General features: G+C 25.3%; 2 protein-coding genes across 6 annotated transcripts; one reads left to right on the top strand and one right to left on the bottom strand.

Moving 5' to 3' along the window:
- Positions 1-1131: 1131 nt before the first annotated feature.
- On the bottom strand, positions 1132-7311 carry LOC107165453 (ecto-NOX disulfide-thiol exchanger 2). Of its 2 annotated transcripts, none has more exons than XM_089221511.1 (11): positions 7290-7311; positions 6745-6907; positions 6463-6661; positions 6059-6407; positions 5683-5907; positions 5398-5610; positions 3735-3841; positions 3092-3214; positions 2850-2987; positions 2463-2607; positions 1132-1842 (listed from the first exon to the last, which is right to left on the bottom strand). In XM_089221511.1, the coding sequence occupies exons 1-11, from the start codon at positions 7294-7296 to the stop codon at positions 1652-1654; spliced, it is 1860 nt and encodes a 619-aa protein (XP_089077637.1). In that variant the 5' UTR covers positions 7297-7311; the 3' UTR covers positions 1132-1651. The 2 variants fall into 2 exon arrangements, with proteins under 2 accessions (XP_089077637.1, XP_015369168.1); XM_015513682.2 differs by lacking the exon at positions 7290-7311 and adding an exon at positions 6972-7256.
- Positions 3756-15222, top strand: LOC107171982 (protein-lysine N-methyltransferase SMYD4-like). 4 transcript variants are annotated; one of them, XM_089221509.1, is made up of 12 exons: positions 3756-3893; positions 8062-8293; positions 8362-8569; positions 8645-8810; positions 9977-10135; positions 10216-10456; positions 10676-10947; positions 11007-11080; positions 11152-11433; positions 13880-14026; positions 14368-14512; positions 14857-15222. In XM_089221509.1, the coding sequence occupies exons 2-12, from the start codon at positions 8165-8167 to the stop codon at positions 15011-15013; spliced, it is 1980 nt and encodes a 659-aa protein (XP_089077635.1). In that variant the 5' UTR covers positions 3756-3893; positions 8062-8164; the 3' UTR covers positions 15014-15222. The 4 variants fall into 4 exon arrangements, with proteins under 4 accessions (XP_089077635.1, XP_089077636.1, XP_089077634.1 ...); XM_089221507.1 differs by lacking the exon at positions 3756-3893 and adding an exon at positions 7505-7983; XM_089221508.1 differs by lacking the exons at positions 3756-3893; positions 13880-14026 and adding an exon at positions 7504-7983.
- Positions 15223-16184: the final 962 nt, after the last annotated feature.

The raw sequence follows: 16184 nt of genomic DNA, 5'->3' as shown, positions 1-16184 counted from the left end.
GAAATCGAGTGAATATCTTTAATGTTGTAAAATTTGAACTTTAAACACTCAAAAAAATTTAATTTGACTTTCATAATAGACATTTTTTTCTTAGTTAAAGGCAGACAAATTCATGAGAAATCTTGTATTAAGTTTTAAAATCTTACAACTAAAAAGAATATTTTTATCAACTTCTAACTAAATAATTTACAAATATTCGTGATTTTGACAAATATTGATTGTTTGCCCAGAATGTATGCATAGCTCAAAAACCATCTATATATATCATCATGTAAAGAAAATAGTGATACAAACTTTTGGGGAAAAGTTTAAGTAGGTATTGAAGCCGTATGGTAATTGATTTTTGAGTTACATTAAAAAGCTCAAATATCTAATTTGTCATAAACTGATTCTGTGCAAAAATTACAATTTTTCATTCATTTGTTTTTTTTTTTGTTTTCCAGTTTCCTCAATATTTTTAAAAACAAATGTAAATTTTTTATCAACTTTACATTTTTTTACCTCTAAAAAATCCAGATTTACTCCCCCCAGAAATGATATTGACTTTCAAAATTGAAGCATTATTTCAACTACTTATCGAGTACACATAAAAATATATTGTAAAATCAATAGATTTTTCAATCCTTTTAGAATCTATATTGTGTATTGTACTGTTTTTAGATTTTTTGGTTACAATATGAACTACTTATGAGATACTTTGTTTTAAATATTCAATCTTTATTCATTAGAATTAAACATTTTATTAATTTTTTAAATTTTCTAAAAAGTTGAACAAAATATTTAAAATTTTGCGTATGTAGTATGTATCATTAATGTTTTAGAATTACTATTATAAAAATGTAATAAGAACTTTTAAATAAAGTTAAAGATCTTTTTATCCAATGTAAAAAAGCGTTATGGGTATTTTTTGAAAAAATTAAAAATTAATATGAAAAACTAATTTGACTTTTCAATAAATTATTATTTTTTTGTGAAAGGAGAATTTTTTTAATTTGTTATACTTAAGAATTGAAATCTTTGAGGGCTTAAGTCCCCCACAACAATTTGTGTCTATATAGATACCTATGGATAGTAGGTATGTACTATAAATTAATCAATAAGATAAATATCCTATAAGACGAACGACAAACGACAGACAACTAACAAAATATTTTATATTACTAATCAATGACAAGTACTAGATAATAAAAGTAAATCATGATTAAGATTAAAAAATACTAAATACATATTTGGTTTAAAACTCTGTATTATTAATAATTATTATGAACTTTACAAAGAAAAAGACACGAGTACTAATATATAGTATAGTAGTATACATATATATATAATGAAAAGTTCTGTAAAAATAGTAAAATTGTACAAAATTAATACATAAAAAAAGATTATAATTAGCATTATATTATGTTAAAATTGTTAAATAACAATATAAATTAGTTGTATTATGTTTTTATTACAAATTAAATGTTGTAATTAGGAGTACAAAAATAATTGAAATAAACAAGATACTTAATAATAACAACCAAAAGAATAAATTACAAATTATAAAGCAACATTCTCATATAAACTATGTAAAACACTAGTAAAGAAAAAAAAATGTAAAAACAACAAACTGTTATAAATGAAAATAATCAAGTACCTTAAAATGTCATAGTTAACTAAAATTGACTAATTTCCACAGAGATGAATCATCATGTTGGAAATTTTCAAATAATATTTGGTTGGTGACTAGAAGATTTTCTATTTGTTGAGAAGTAATATTCTTATCAATGTTTTTGATATAGTTAACAATACTTTCAACACTTATTCCAAAAGGATGAATATTCAAATATATTGCAATATGACCTGTATATGATAAAATACATTTTGAATAAAAATAACCATACAGCCAAACATATTATTCGGAATGGGTCGAACCTAAGTTTTCAGAAACTAAAACTAATTCAATTTGGGATTAAAAATTTAAAAATATAATAGTAAGTATTCACATTAAGAAAAAAAAAATTAGAATTAATTTGCATCATAGTCGACTATTTAAAACTTGATTATGCTGTTTGAATTTCTAATAGTTCAAGGTATTTTGAGTATTTATTAAGCCTCTAATGATTGTATAAAAATTTGTATTAGTTGCATATTGATTATAACAACAACACATCATTTAATTAATATTTTGTAAAGGTATTTATTTTCATCAAATGAACTTCAGCGTTTGATTTATAATTAACAAAACATTATATGCTATTCAAGTTAAGAACCATTTTTGGAGGCCAACTTAAATAGTATGAATTTATAAAACATAGCAGATGTACCAAGTTCAAATGATTGACTGTCGTTACATAACCACTGCCTAAAAACTATTCGCATTCAAATGAGTTTCTCAACTTGATAAAATGTAATTTAGTTTTAGGAACACAAAATATAGATTATTGACAATATTTTTTTTGCAAAATAAAATTTGTACCAACCAAGTAATTTTATTTGATGATCAGAAAAATGATTTGATCCAATGTTCGTTTCTTTTATTTTGTTGCTTGGTGTTAGCTGGTCATCAATTGAACTTGAATTGGATTTTTGAGCATCAGAACATTTTTCAGTAAGAACATTCAATTCCTATTAAATAATTGTTTTATAAGTTAATGTTATAACTATTTAAATATTATTTTGAAAAAGGTGTAAGTTTATAAAAAAAGATTTTTATTCAATCTTTGAATTAAATACTAAATGATATGAATAACTAATTAGTAATTATGAATGAAAAAATATTGAACTGGGAAAAAAATATCCAGAGAACGATAGATATAAAAAATCTAAGAAAAAAAAAATTATGATAATAAAACATGATATATAATTACTTGTCTAGTAGATAATAACTGTTGTTGTAAATAATTTATTTGTATATCTTTTTGGTCGGAAGTTTGTAAACTAGCTTTCATCATTCCTATTTCATTTTTATAAGCTTCCAGTTCACATTTAAGGTGATCATTTTCATCCTACCACAAAATGATATAGGTACATGTAATGTCATGAATAGTAAGTAATTAAGTATGAATAATTTATAGACATATAAAATGGTTTATGATAAAATTCCAATAACCTGTAACTGTATAGGATCAGTTTTTGTTTTTGTCTTTTTCAAATTGCTTTCATCGTCAGATAAATCCATTTCGTCTCCACCAATCATTTCATCTTCATCATCAATACCCAATTTGGATAGAGCCTAAATATTTTAAATCATTAATTAAAACAAAAAAATACTAAATATAAAAAAAAAAAAATCAATGGTTTGTAAATATATACTTTTTTGTAGCAGGTACATTACAAATTTGTAGGTAAACATATATATTACGCTTGATCCCTAATTTTCACATCAATCATAAAAAACTCAAGGTAAACAAATAAAATATAACACCTACCTAAATTATTTGGTACAATACAAATTCCTGTTAATTATATTCATAAAATATTACAGCACACAGTTGATATCATCATGCAAATGAAAAATGGCTTTTATTTTATATTAATATGCATTAATATGAATTATAACCATCAAAATAATAATGTAAATACTTGTAAATGTTAAGCAATAACTTTTATGAATAAGCAAGATATTATGATAGTTAAATGTTTGGAATAAATTATAAACAAACTATCTTCACATTTCATTATAGATAGGCAACTAAATTAAGCAAAAGCTATTTTATTTGTTTGTTGTCTGTTCTAGTTAGCATAAAACCTACCATTGCCTGCTTCTTCCATGTCTCAATGTTCTTTCTCTGCGCCTTTGTGAAATGATCCCAAACCTTCTTGTGCGATGCAGAAGTAAACACTTTCTCGATCTGAGTGACTTTATACAAGGACAATAACACAGGCGGTTAACATATTAAGAAAAAAAAGAAGTAAGGTTTTTATAAATCAGATATCTTTAGTTTTTGTAGGAAAATATATTACGCCATAGTATTGTGATAAATTTTATTTGAGTATTAAAATATACATTGATTTACATGTAATATTAAGAATAAATTAAAGCAATCAATTAGATTTAAATAAATAAATTACATACATTACAATTTTAACAAATAATGTAAAAGGTATAGAAATTATATAATTTTTTTAAAAAATTTAGATTTTAATGTTTAAGGAAATTTACTTAAAATGATAATTAATAATTATAATTTTGTATTAAAATTTAAAACTGATAATTTTTATTATCTTATTTCTTTCTCATCAACTTACCATCATAAGAATAATGTTTATGTAACTTGCTGGTCTTATTAAAAGAGCAGTAATTTGAACAGAAAATTATAAGAATTTTAGGGATAAAATTGGATTGTTTAAAAAAATTTTTTTTTTCTTACCACCATCAAAATACCTTTATTATAATTAAAACCTTGACCCCATACTTGACATCATACTTACCTTTAATATTTGGGAAGTAAAATAATAGTTTCTGAAATATAAATAACATTTTCAAATTGTTTGAAAATAGACTACAAAAATGTAGTTTCAACTTCCAATGTTCACAAAAATTCAACTCATTAACAATGGTTATTTTGTGCCTTAAGAGCATGCCACGCCCTCATGTGTTGTCTGTCTTACAAGTGTGTAACATAACAAATTTTACGCTCAGTCGATCACATTAGCTTGGTTAGCTTAAAATTTAGTGTGAATCTACCTATTATAAAAATTAAAGGCAAGATTATTATCCAAGACATCACATGGGCTTTTTATTATATTTTAATTTTAAAGCGAGTTATTAGTATTTTAAAATTGAAAATTGTTTTTATATCTTAAAATACCATAACTCATTTTAAAATTAAAATACATTAAAAATCCCATACAATGACCAAGATAATAATCTTGCCTTTAATTTTTATAAGAGGTCAATTCACTCTAAATTTTAAACGAACAGAGTTAAACGTGATCTGCTGAGTATAAAATTTGGTATGTTATACACTTGTAAGATGGAGACAACACATGCAGGTGTGGCGTCCTCAATTAAATCAGTATATATTTATTCATCATTACTTTAATACCATAGATTTACTAAATTTTATTCTTCAGTCATAAGCAATACTAACCTTGACAAATGCACAATATGAAATCATAATATTTATAATGTGAACCTTAAATTTAAGCTGAACCAAATAAAAAAAAACCAAATACCTGAATCTAATTATTATAAAAAAAGAAAATTATGAAACCTGTCATGCAAATAAAAATAGCTCTTATTGTAATTATGTTTTGTTTTTTTAGCACGTTACAGGCTATGTTATTTACTTTTTCTTCTCAGTTTTGACTCTTGTCATCAGTTGTCATTCTAACAAGGTCAATGGTTAGAAGTTCTCTTATAACCAAAATATAGTAGTATATTATTATAATAAATAGAGTAATTATACTTACATTGTAATAAGATCGCTTGCATGCGTCGTTTTGTAAGGTCTTTGAGATTTTGTAGTTCTTCTTCAAATTGGTTTTTTTCTGACAGTAAACGTCGTACATGAGAATTGGTCGATTGAATTATCGAATAAAATATATTAACATTACGTTTGTTACAATCTCCCCGTTCTAACCACGTAATAACTACTTGTACAGCATTTAAAAATGATGAATCAGCTATAAAATAATAAGTATAAGTAGTTAATAATAAAAATTTTAATCAACTATAAAATCCTATGAATTAATTACCCTTAATTTCTTCACTAACAGATAGAGCTTTAGCTTCAGTAAAATGGGGTATTAATGGAGGAGATGGAGGAGGATTTGATCGAGTTTGTTGTAAACGTCTTTCTTCGCGCATTAAATGTCTTTTTTTCATTTCCCATTCATACTGATCATCACGGGCTTGAGCATAATCTACATGTAAACGTGATGCAGATACTAGCTCTTGTCCTTTCATCACTAATCGATATCCTAAGTATTATATGTACAGTCATTAATATTAAAATTTATGAAATATAATATGTAAGATGAAGCTATTATATGATAAATAATTAAAAATAACGAATATCTGTTATTGTTAAAGCCTTAAAACTGATTAATTAACACAAGTCAAATATTTTACCTGAGAGTTCTAATGCAAGATCAACGGAGCACTCATTCTCAAAACGTATGTGACAAAATTTTCTATTACTCAAACGAATTGTCAATATTTCTCCATAGTTAGTAAAAATTGATTTCATTATATCTTCAGTAATGCTATCTGGCAAACCTCCAACAAATACAGTTCGACAGCCTGGGGGCCTTTCTCTAGAAGTTGGCGTCGGAGCGTTTGAAGGAGGTGGATACAGGGTGCACAGTTCTAGTTGTATAATTCGTTTATCTGTCTGAATAACATTGGAGTCTGGTGTTCTTGGTGTAGTATGATTAACAATCATTGAAGGGGGTGTTAGCATTCCACCCATGATACCATACTAAAAAAATTACAAATAAAACATCGATTTATAAAAAATGTAACTTTCTACTAACTTGTCCCATAAACATTGCAGAATCCATTACATTCATTGGGTTAATTAAATTAAATGGGTTAAATTGAGGCATAATTTCATTCCACAAAGGAGATGTTCTAACTGGTACCGGTGGTTTATTGGAAGAAATATTTGCATCAATAGGCAAATCTATTAGAGATGCTGGTTTATCCCCGTGAATGTCAGTGAATTGTGTATCACTGAAAATAATATTTAAATAATTAACTATATTATTAAAATTTAACAGCTTATTGTAAAATAATTGTCTATGGTAGGCAAAAACCTTCTAAGATTTCTAGCTCGTTCAACTATTCGTTCCCATTGCTCATCAGAATTAAGTTTTTGGGCATCTGGTTGATCCCATCGTCCTCTCTTATTTTCACTAGATCTATTTCGTTCGTCTATGTTTGCAGATTCTGTAATTTTTCTTCGAAAGACTGCATCATCTACAAAAATAAATTAAAAATATTGATCTACGTAAACAAACGGAATAAATAAAAATTGTCTTACAATATGAAGCCATTTTTCATAACACTTTATGAAGTGCAGAGAAAAAAGAAAATTTGTATTATTGAAGGGCAATTAAAGTAAATAAACATAGGTGTCAATGGATAATTTGAAAATTAGTTTGATCAAAATAAAATTAATTCAGTATGAACTTTGAATACGAAAGAACAAAATCAATAGTTTATAATGACAATTTTATAAAAACAATAAACTCCATAATCTTCATTAAATATTAATTGGTATAGTTAATAGTAATACAATTATAAACCATACTATAATAGTTAATCTATATTATTATTATAATTAATAATACATTAATACCTATCATTCTCAATCTTTTTGTTTCCACTTCTATACCTTAGACATATTATTATTATTATCAGAGAAGTACAGAACAGTATACCACCATAGACATATTATGATACATTGATACATACCAATATACTTTTTTATCACTCCACATGGAAGAAGAAGAGTTTTAATGTTGATAATAAGAAAATTGTTGTTAGTTTTTTATGAATCACGGTCCCGGGACCCGGACTCCCGGTCCAGTCAAAGTGCCCAGTGGTCCAGTCGATCCACCGAGGCACCGATGTCCGTGTACCGTGTTATTAACCATAGAAAAGTTTTTCGATTAAAAATCAATTTTGATATAATATCATGTTTACGAAATTTACGAAACTACTAATTACTTAACTTTGAACGAGTCACAGTAGGATTGTTGGAGACATAAATATCTGATTCTTTATATTTTGTATTCTATGACTTGATCTGTGAACTCTTAACAACACTTGTACAGTAGTGTAATAGACGCGTACATAATTGTGGCTATATTTTTAGTTTAAATTAGAAATTATATAACTATTTAAATTATGTCTGTAAACACGTTTATCCGTTGGGAAAATGTAATGGACATTTTAACCCATTACGCTGAGAATAATAGTTTTATGGAAACATTTAAGCATACTGCTAATAATGAAAAAGTTAATCTCTGTATGCAAAATGATTTCATCAGGTACTCTCTTTTTTCACAATCGTTGTATTACAAGATCAATACATCATATTTACTATGTGGTTAATGTCTGTACCATAGGAACTGTTTGGAAAAATGGTTGGATGATCCAAAGTTTAATGACAGTCTAAAAAACTCTACCAAATCCAAAGAGATTCGACTTTTGGCTAATGAAGAGTTCAAAATGAATCGGCTGGAGTTGTGCTGTAAGCTTTACACCAAAGCGGCTCAGTTTGCTCCATTTAAAAGTATAGAATCAGCATTAGCGTTTTCTAACCGTTCAGCTATGTATCTGAGGTTAAACAAATATCAAGTATGTTTTTTTTGAAATTCAATGATAAATACTATACTGTTCCGTATAAATACTTAATATTATTCCAGGAATGTTTAAAAGATATTGATACCAGTCTTAATATATTGGAAAACTCAGATATTAATGAACAAGAAGTTAATAAAGGTCAATTAATTCTGAAATTGTTAAAACGTGAAATTGAATGTTTAATAGCTTTGAAACAATTTAAAACTGCTAAAACTAACTTGGAAAATATATTAGAACTATCAAAGAATGTGTATAAAATACCCTTAGAAGGTTAGAGGTATAACTAATATTTTATAATACACACATTATGTATTATTAATTTTTTGATTAATTATTTTAATATAGATCAATTTATCAAGAAATGCAAAGTTTTGTCAGATTGTGATAAAAACTCTAATAATGCAGATATTGTTGAAAATTCTAATGAAACGCTTACAGAAGATCTAATAAAAAAAAAACTGTCTACAAATAAAATAACTCTTCCGTTTAAATCTCCTAAATTGAAGTTATGGTAATTTTTGTGATAGTTGACTATGTATTTGTATTTTGTAAACAGTTTAGTTAAGTAGGTAAATATACTCTAGACACTAATGTAAATACAAGTACATAATTATGTGTTACTAAGACATCACATGTACACGAAACCCAGTGGTATAATTAGGAATTTGGTTTTTTTTTTTGGGGGGGGGGGATTTTATGTTGGCCCATTTAGATAATATATTATATAGAATGAGGCTTCATTTACTAAGTATGTATTGAGTACTCATGTATTATTTCTAATAAGCAGAGCTCGTAAGTTCATGCATTTGCATGTTTTTCTTGCAACTCAGGAAAATATGGTAACAGAGATAAAAATCCTTTTCATAACTATAGTAATTGATATATGAAGATTAATAGTGCATGTTTTTGCATATTTTGAGTATTAAAGCATAATTGGCATGTAGTTGATTTTTTAGAGTTATTAGCTCATAATATCTCATAAAATAACATGTTTAAACAAATTAATATTTGAATTCTTTGTTATTTACTTTTTTATTTTTAAAATTATATAGTAATGGTTTCAATTTATTCTTATTTTTGTACAATTTTATTGGTTTTATGCAGTACCGCAAAAACAATGTTATCCATTACTACTACTATCCTCCTCCGTGTATAACATGTGTATGAAAATCTATAAATTTATATTTGTAAAAAAAAAATAAACATTAAGAATTAAGATTAGTAAAGAAAAAAAATTTTTATATTTTACAAGGTATATGAATTAAATATATAAATATATAAATATTAAGTGTTATATAATGTATCAAAATCAATTACTAGATATATCTTATTATTTTATTATTTGTTTATGATTGAAGTGCTTAATTAAAAAATGTTAGTGCATATAAATGCATATTTCTAAATTTTTAGTGCATATTTTGCCAATTTTTAGTGCATGAATGATTGCTAATTTATGCATTTTTTATTGCATGAACTTACGAGCCCTGCTAATAAGTATTACCTAATGTTTGTCTAACCTTGTCCATTTTGTTTGATAATTATTGATTTATACTTTAAAAACCCAAGATCTTTTTCAAAACTTACTTTTGAAAGAAATTTAAGTATGAAAATATGTTTAACAATTATTTATAAATATTATAATTTTATCTATCTATTGAGGTTTAAAAATTATTTTAGTTATTCAGAAGCTAAAGGAAGACAATTTATTGCTTCAACGAAAATAGAATATGGAGAACTTTTAATATTTGAAAATCCATTTGCATTTGTGTTACTTCCAGAATATTACAATTCATTTTGTTATAACTGTTGCATACCATTGAAATATTATTCTATACCGTAAGTGATGTTAAATTTCCAATTAATAATTAATTTTTATGTAAAGATAATTATAGTAAAGTAAATAAATTTTTTTCCAGATGTGATAACTGTTGCACAATTTTGTTTTGTGGTGATAAATGTCTTCAAGAAGCAAAGAATTCATATCATCGTTGGGAATGTAAACAGGGAACATCAATTTTCAAATGTATTGGCATTGCCCATCTTGCATTACGTTTGACGTTAGAAACTTCTCGAGCAAACAGAAATTATAATCATGTTTATTATCTTTTAACACATATTGATGATTTAAAACCATTAGAGCTATACCAATACAGTCTGGTAATTTATCTATTTTACACAAATTAAATATATTTCCAATGTTAATAGTATGGTAGTTTAATATGACTGATAACTAAAATATAACTATACATTACTTAAAAATAACCACTAATTATTGTCATTAAAAATATTTTGATTTATTTTAGAATGAGTCCATTTAAACTAAGTTAAGTTATCATTTATAGAAACAGAGATGTAATGTTTATTTGTTTATTCCAGACTGCCACTCTTTTGCTGCTATACTTGAAAAAGAAAACCAATTTCTTTCAAAAACATCCAAATCTTAGGTTGGATTCTGTGGGCAATGAATTACTACACCATATGACAAGATTAGTGTGTAATGGAAATGCTATTTCAACTCATATGTTGTCAGATTATGACTCTGGATCATTTACTTCAATTATTGATGAATCGCAACCACGCATTGGTACAGCTATTTTTCCTACTTCAAGTTTATTAAATCACTCATGCGACCCAAATATATTTTCAAGGTAAATTTATTGATTTAACTTTTAATTCAATCATTTTTTAATTGGAATAATCTTTCCAGTAATATACTGAAGTATGTTGTCATTAAAGCTTCACGAGATATTAACAAAGGAGAAGAAATTACTAATTGCTATGGTGAATATACAATAAAAATAGGTAGAATAATAATATTGTAATATTGTTGTTCATAATTTTGAAAATTTTAGGGCCTAACTTTCGACGCATGCGATTAGTTGACAGACAGGCTTCATTGAAAGAACAGTATCATTTTGACTGTAAATGTTGTATTTGCATGAATCCAGAAACAGATGATATGTTTTTTAAAATAGTTGAGGGACTTGTGTGCTTGTCATGCCACAATGAAATTCCATCAACTTTGTCAGATTTAGATGTTAATGACTCTGTATACTGCGGTTTGTGCTGTGTAAGATTTAGAACATTAGATTATAAGAGAGGATTACTCAAAGCTGACAAAACTTATGATAAAGGTAAAAATAACAACTCAAAATTAATATAAATTAGTAATATCAAGGGGGATGTTTTTATCTTCAGTCGACACCATAGAATTAATTTTACTGAAGCATACTGTTTATTTTGAATTAATATAAAATCAATCTTTATAATCAGTTCCAATTTGAGTTTAGTCAATAATTTATTTAGTGCAAATGAATTACAACTTAAATTTATTGTTTGTACTTTCACTCTTTTTATTGGAATACTTGATTTATTGTTTTTTATCAAAACTGGAATTTTATAAATCTTATACTAGTTGGAATGTCAGTGGGCAGTGGCCATAGGAACAGAAAATCAGTGTTCTAAAAATATCAACTATATGTAGTAGCACTTTAATGTACAGGATTCATAAATATACCATTCTGTATATAAATAATATATGAATTATGGTACAACTACTGAACTACTATAATTTGCTGAGTAGTAGAGTATTTAGATTATTATAATTTTTTTTTAGGGAGGGTGTATAAATTTATCAAGTGATCAGGCTTCGCCTCTCTTGCGCCTTATGATACCTTGAAGTATAATAATTTTTAAATATTATTAATACAAAATACTTTAACAAAATAGTTCTATTATACATTATTATTTACATACATGTTAGTATGTTACCAAAATTCTAATTTAAAATATATATAATATTTAAACATTTTTTTTTTACTCACAATATACAGGATTACAGCAAAAAAATATTTACAATTTTACATTTATTATTATCTAGGTATAACACAAAATCAAACCTTCCCTTTTAGAGACATCTCAAACATAACTCATAAACAGGGCTCGTGAGTTCATGCATTTGCATATCAATCTTGCTAAGTCGTATATAATGCTAGGTGACAATGTGACATTGAAATACTTTTCAAGGTACCGTGGTTAAATATGTGAAGTTTTTTTTTGCATATTTAGTATATTTTTTCTAACATTTGATGAAAATGCAATAATTTATATTTCTACACTGTTTAAAATATATGGGAATTTTTGCAACGTAAAATTATTAAAAATAAAACGTATTTAATGCATAAAGTAAGTACGTATATACATAAACAAATGTATACATAGTCCGTATTAAGCAATTAGTAGGAAACATGATATATGAAATATATATACTTATTAATAGGTTTTTTTTAAATAAGTATTTTAAATTAAATTTAAAACTAAACAAATAAAATATAACTTTTACAAATATGAATGGAAATTTCTATATTTTTTTAATCGTCATATTTGTAGATTTTTAGTACATATAAATGCATATTTTTGCACTTTTAAAGGCATATTTTAATGTATATTTTGCCAGTTTTTAGTGTATAAGTGCATACTTATTTTAGAATTTTTTAGGGCATGAACTCATGAGTTCTGCTAATAAATGACTTTGTCTGGTATTATTATAAGATGTAATTGATGACATGCCAATAAGACCAACCCATTTAGCCTGTTCTAATAACAAGAATATATTATAGTTACAGTGAAAAGACAATTGTCCCTTATAGAAATGTTTCTCTGTATTAATTACTTACTTCCAAACATCCTAGCTAAAAATTTAACCAATCCAATGCCTGGCAACCCTCCCAAAAGATTGAAAAGAAAGTGGTGCCGCGACCTAATTTTATAATTTAACCTTACGACTCTGACCTGGAGTGTCACCAGTGGGTGGCTTCTCCTTCATATTTTTCTGGCTGTAATCTTAATTTGTTAACACTTAAGCTTATTATACATAACTTGTATAGATTGTTTAACTCAAATAAAAAAAAAAAATTTAAAAAAAAAATTACTTATGAACAATATTGTATAGTTACCTCAATAACAAATAAGAAAAATATAAAATATTTTAGATATTTATTTTTAATCAGTCATATACTGTTTCTTATAAAGGACAAAAATTAGTTATTATTACATAAAGGCCATTTTCTAATATATTAAAATTAGTACATTAAAATTAAATTTACCTCAACATTTTCAAGATACAATTTTTAAATTTTTAAGAAACACGAATATGAAGTATTCTTTTTGATTCATACTTGTGTAACTACTTAAAAATATTACTATTAGTCACTTGTAACAGTGAAAATAATTATAATTAACTTTGATGTAGAAATTGATCACCTTAGAACTAGTACTTATAGTTATTTAAGGTTGTAAAATTAGTATAATAATAATATAGTAACTAATAGTATTTACTATTTAGTATATTATTAAAGATACTAAAATTGCCCCATCACAGTAATTTACAATAATAACCGTGAAAAGTCTACAATTGAAACATTGAAGCTGAAAGTTGATCGTTCAGTAATTATAGAATCTGAATGTGTTTTATTATTCATAAAATGGGTGTGTTGGGCTGATAGTTAAAAAATTGACTGAATGTCCTGAATAAATATATATATTTATTAATTTTAAATAGTTTTTATTTTTTGAAATTAGGAATGAAACAACTCGAGGCACGTAATTTTGTAAATGCAAAATATGTTCTTGCTGAGAGCTTAAGACTTTATACTCTTGTTTTAAACCAAAAGAATTCTAATATTACTAAATGTGAAGATAGTTTAGCAAAATGTTATGCTTTAGCTGGTAAGATCATTATTTAAAATAAATTATGATTATTAGAATTAATTATAAAAACATTTTCTTACATTTATGAATACTTTACTAAAATATTATGTATGTATTCATTGATATTTAGCTATCTATTTAAAAAGTCTGTGTAGATTATTAGATAAACATAATTTTATCAATGAATCTAATTTAAATTTGAAGACAAAATCGTTTTTACTTATAATTTATTATGATTTATGATGCATAACCATTGTAAATTCCTCAAAAGTGAAATGTTTTTATTTATTGTACTTATATTTATTTATCATTTTATTTAAATAATTCCTAGTTAAAATTGTTGTATTATGTAATTTAAGGAGATTTCGAGAATTGTTATATGTATTTGGATAGAAGTTTTGAAGCAATAGAAGATCGTTTTGGCAAAAATAGTTTAGAAGTTGCTTATGAATTGGATAAAATGTCAGATATAATGGTCAACAATTTAGACATGAGAAATGATCGGTAATTATTGTTATGTATTAATATTTCTATATACATTTTTAGAATTTGAGATGATTCTTATTAGGTACCTATCCCTTTTGATTCTTCATTATTAAAATAATATTTTTTCTGATTCTTCACAATATTTTACGAAATATGTTATTTTCTTATGAATTGAATATTGGACAAATAAGTCCATAGCTATAAGCTATAATTATTTAAATTTTGAAGTTGATACTATAGCACTTATAGCTGTAGTATTATAAATCGTAAATTGTAATACATTATATTTTTACATATTCTTAACCCAAATAGTAATCTAATTGTGAATGTGAATTATATTTACTACAGTATCATTATTTTAGGAATTTAATTCATAAAGCATTAAAATATGTTCGGAGATCAATGGAAATATTTGATGCCAATTTGTCCGCATGGGATATCCCATATAGTGAATCTGGTATAGCAAATATCAAACATAAAGAAAATATATTGTTACAATTCTTGGGAGGTAGGTTTTGAAATCTAAAATCTAAGTATTGAAAAAATATTTCTTTAACTAGGTTGTTACCTTAATATGTTATGTACAATTTTATTTATTCTTTATTGTTTCGAGATCTATATATTAATCAATATTATAATAAGAAATGTTTAAATTTTTGTAATAAGCATTCAATTTAGATTAGGCATACCTTTATATATAATATTATAATATACCTTTTTGATCTTTATTTGTGTATTTAATTTAAGTTATACTGTTTGTATATTGTTTTGTGATTTTATTATTATTAAGAATATATGTCATCCTCATCATACATTGTTTTATTCAGCAAGGTTCTGATATTATGCAATGCCTATCTGAATAAAAACAATCTGTAGATATATATATTTTTATAATATATCAACAATCTATTTATATCATATTATATCATGAATTAAGAGATAGGTAACTAGGTAAGTGACCCGTTAATCTCTCACTTATTATTATTTATAATACATATACAATATAAATTCTTGGATACGACACTCACTGGTAATCAATAGCAGTAGCACCGAATATGGTATAAAGGCGTGACAGTATTCACAACTTTTTTAAGGGGTGGATCGTGGGTGGTTAGGTGGTACAATACTACCATTAGGTGTCGCCTAAGCAATAAAAAACTAGTAATATACACAAAGTATATTAACATTATATATAGTAAAATTTTATAGCATTATAGTTATTAAATCTTATAGGTTAAGTAATGAAATAATTAGATTCAGTAATGATATTCACTATATATTTTGCGAAAATTAAATAATAAATTTAGTAGTTAAATAAATAAATAAATGTATATTTAACTATTAATTATATATGGATAAAATATAATATGACTGCAATTTAAAATTAATTTAAATTAAAAAGTTGGGCTCAAATTGAATTTCAAAATTGAGAGATTGTAATTTTTAACCTGTGAGGCCTATACTACAGCTTTGATTGACGTGCTTTGAATTTTATATTTCTAAGGGAGTTAAGACCTATGGGTGGGTGTGGGATCTCATTATAAAATGTTGTCTCATCTATATTTTGGCAATAGGTTAGTAAGTACATGCACTTTTGATTATAACATTGTAATTGTGATAGGAAGAAATGAATGGCAATTGGCTACGAAAAACATAGATTGGGCTTATATATGGTATATAATTTCTCAAA

Source organism: Diuraphis noxia, unplaced genomic scaffold (genome assembly GCF_037042655.1).
Source record: "Diuraphis noxia isolate RWA-SAM2 unplaced genomic scaffold, SU_Dnox_SAM2 contig0002, whole genome shotgun sequence".
Classification (NCBI taxonomy): domain Eukaryota; kingdom Metazoa; phylum Arthropoda; class Insecta; order Hemiptera; family Aphididae; genus Diuraphis; species Diuraphis noxia.
The sequence above is the reverse complement of the archived record's forward strand: the minus strand, read 5'-3'. Positions and strand labels throughout refer to the sequence as shown.

Bases quoted from the DNA above. Each gene is read 5' to 3' on its own strand.
- LOC107171982 (XM_089221507.1), top strand. From the start codon at position 7,841: ATGTCTGTAAACACGTTTATCCGTTGGGAAAATGTAATGGACATTTTA. The intron at 10,136-10,215 runs GTAAGTGATGTT...ATTTTTTTCCAG, and splicing joins TTGAAATATTATTCTATACC to ATGTGATAACTGTTGCACAA. The intron at 11,081-11,151 runs GTGAATATACAA...TGAAAATTTTAG, and splicing joins AGAAATTACTAATTGCTATG to GGCCTAACTTTCGACGCATG.
- LOC107165453 (XM_015513682.2), bottom strand. The intron at 2,608-2,849 runs GTAATTATATAT...ATTATTTAATAG, and splicing joins AGTTATTATCTACTAGACAA to GAATTGAATGTTCTTACTGA. The intron at 1,843-2,462 runs GTTGGTACAAAT...TATCATATACAG, and splicing joins TCATCAAATAAAATTACTTG to GTCATATTGCAATATATTTG.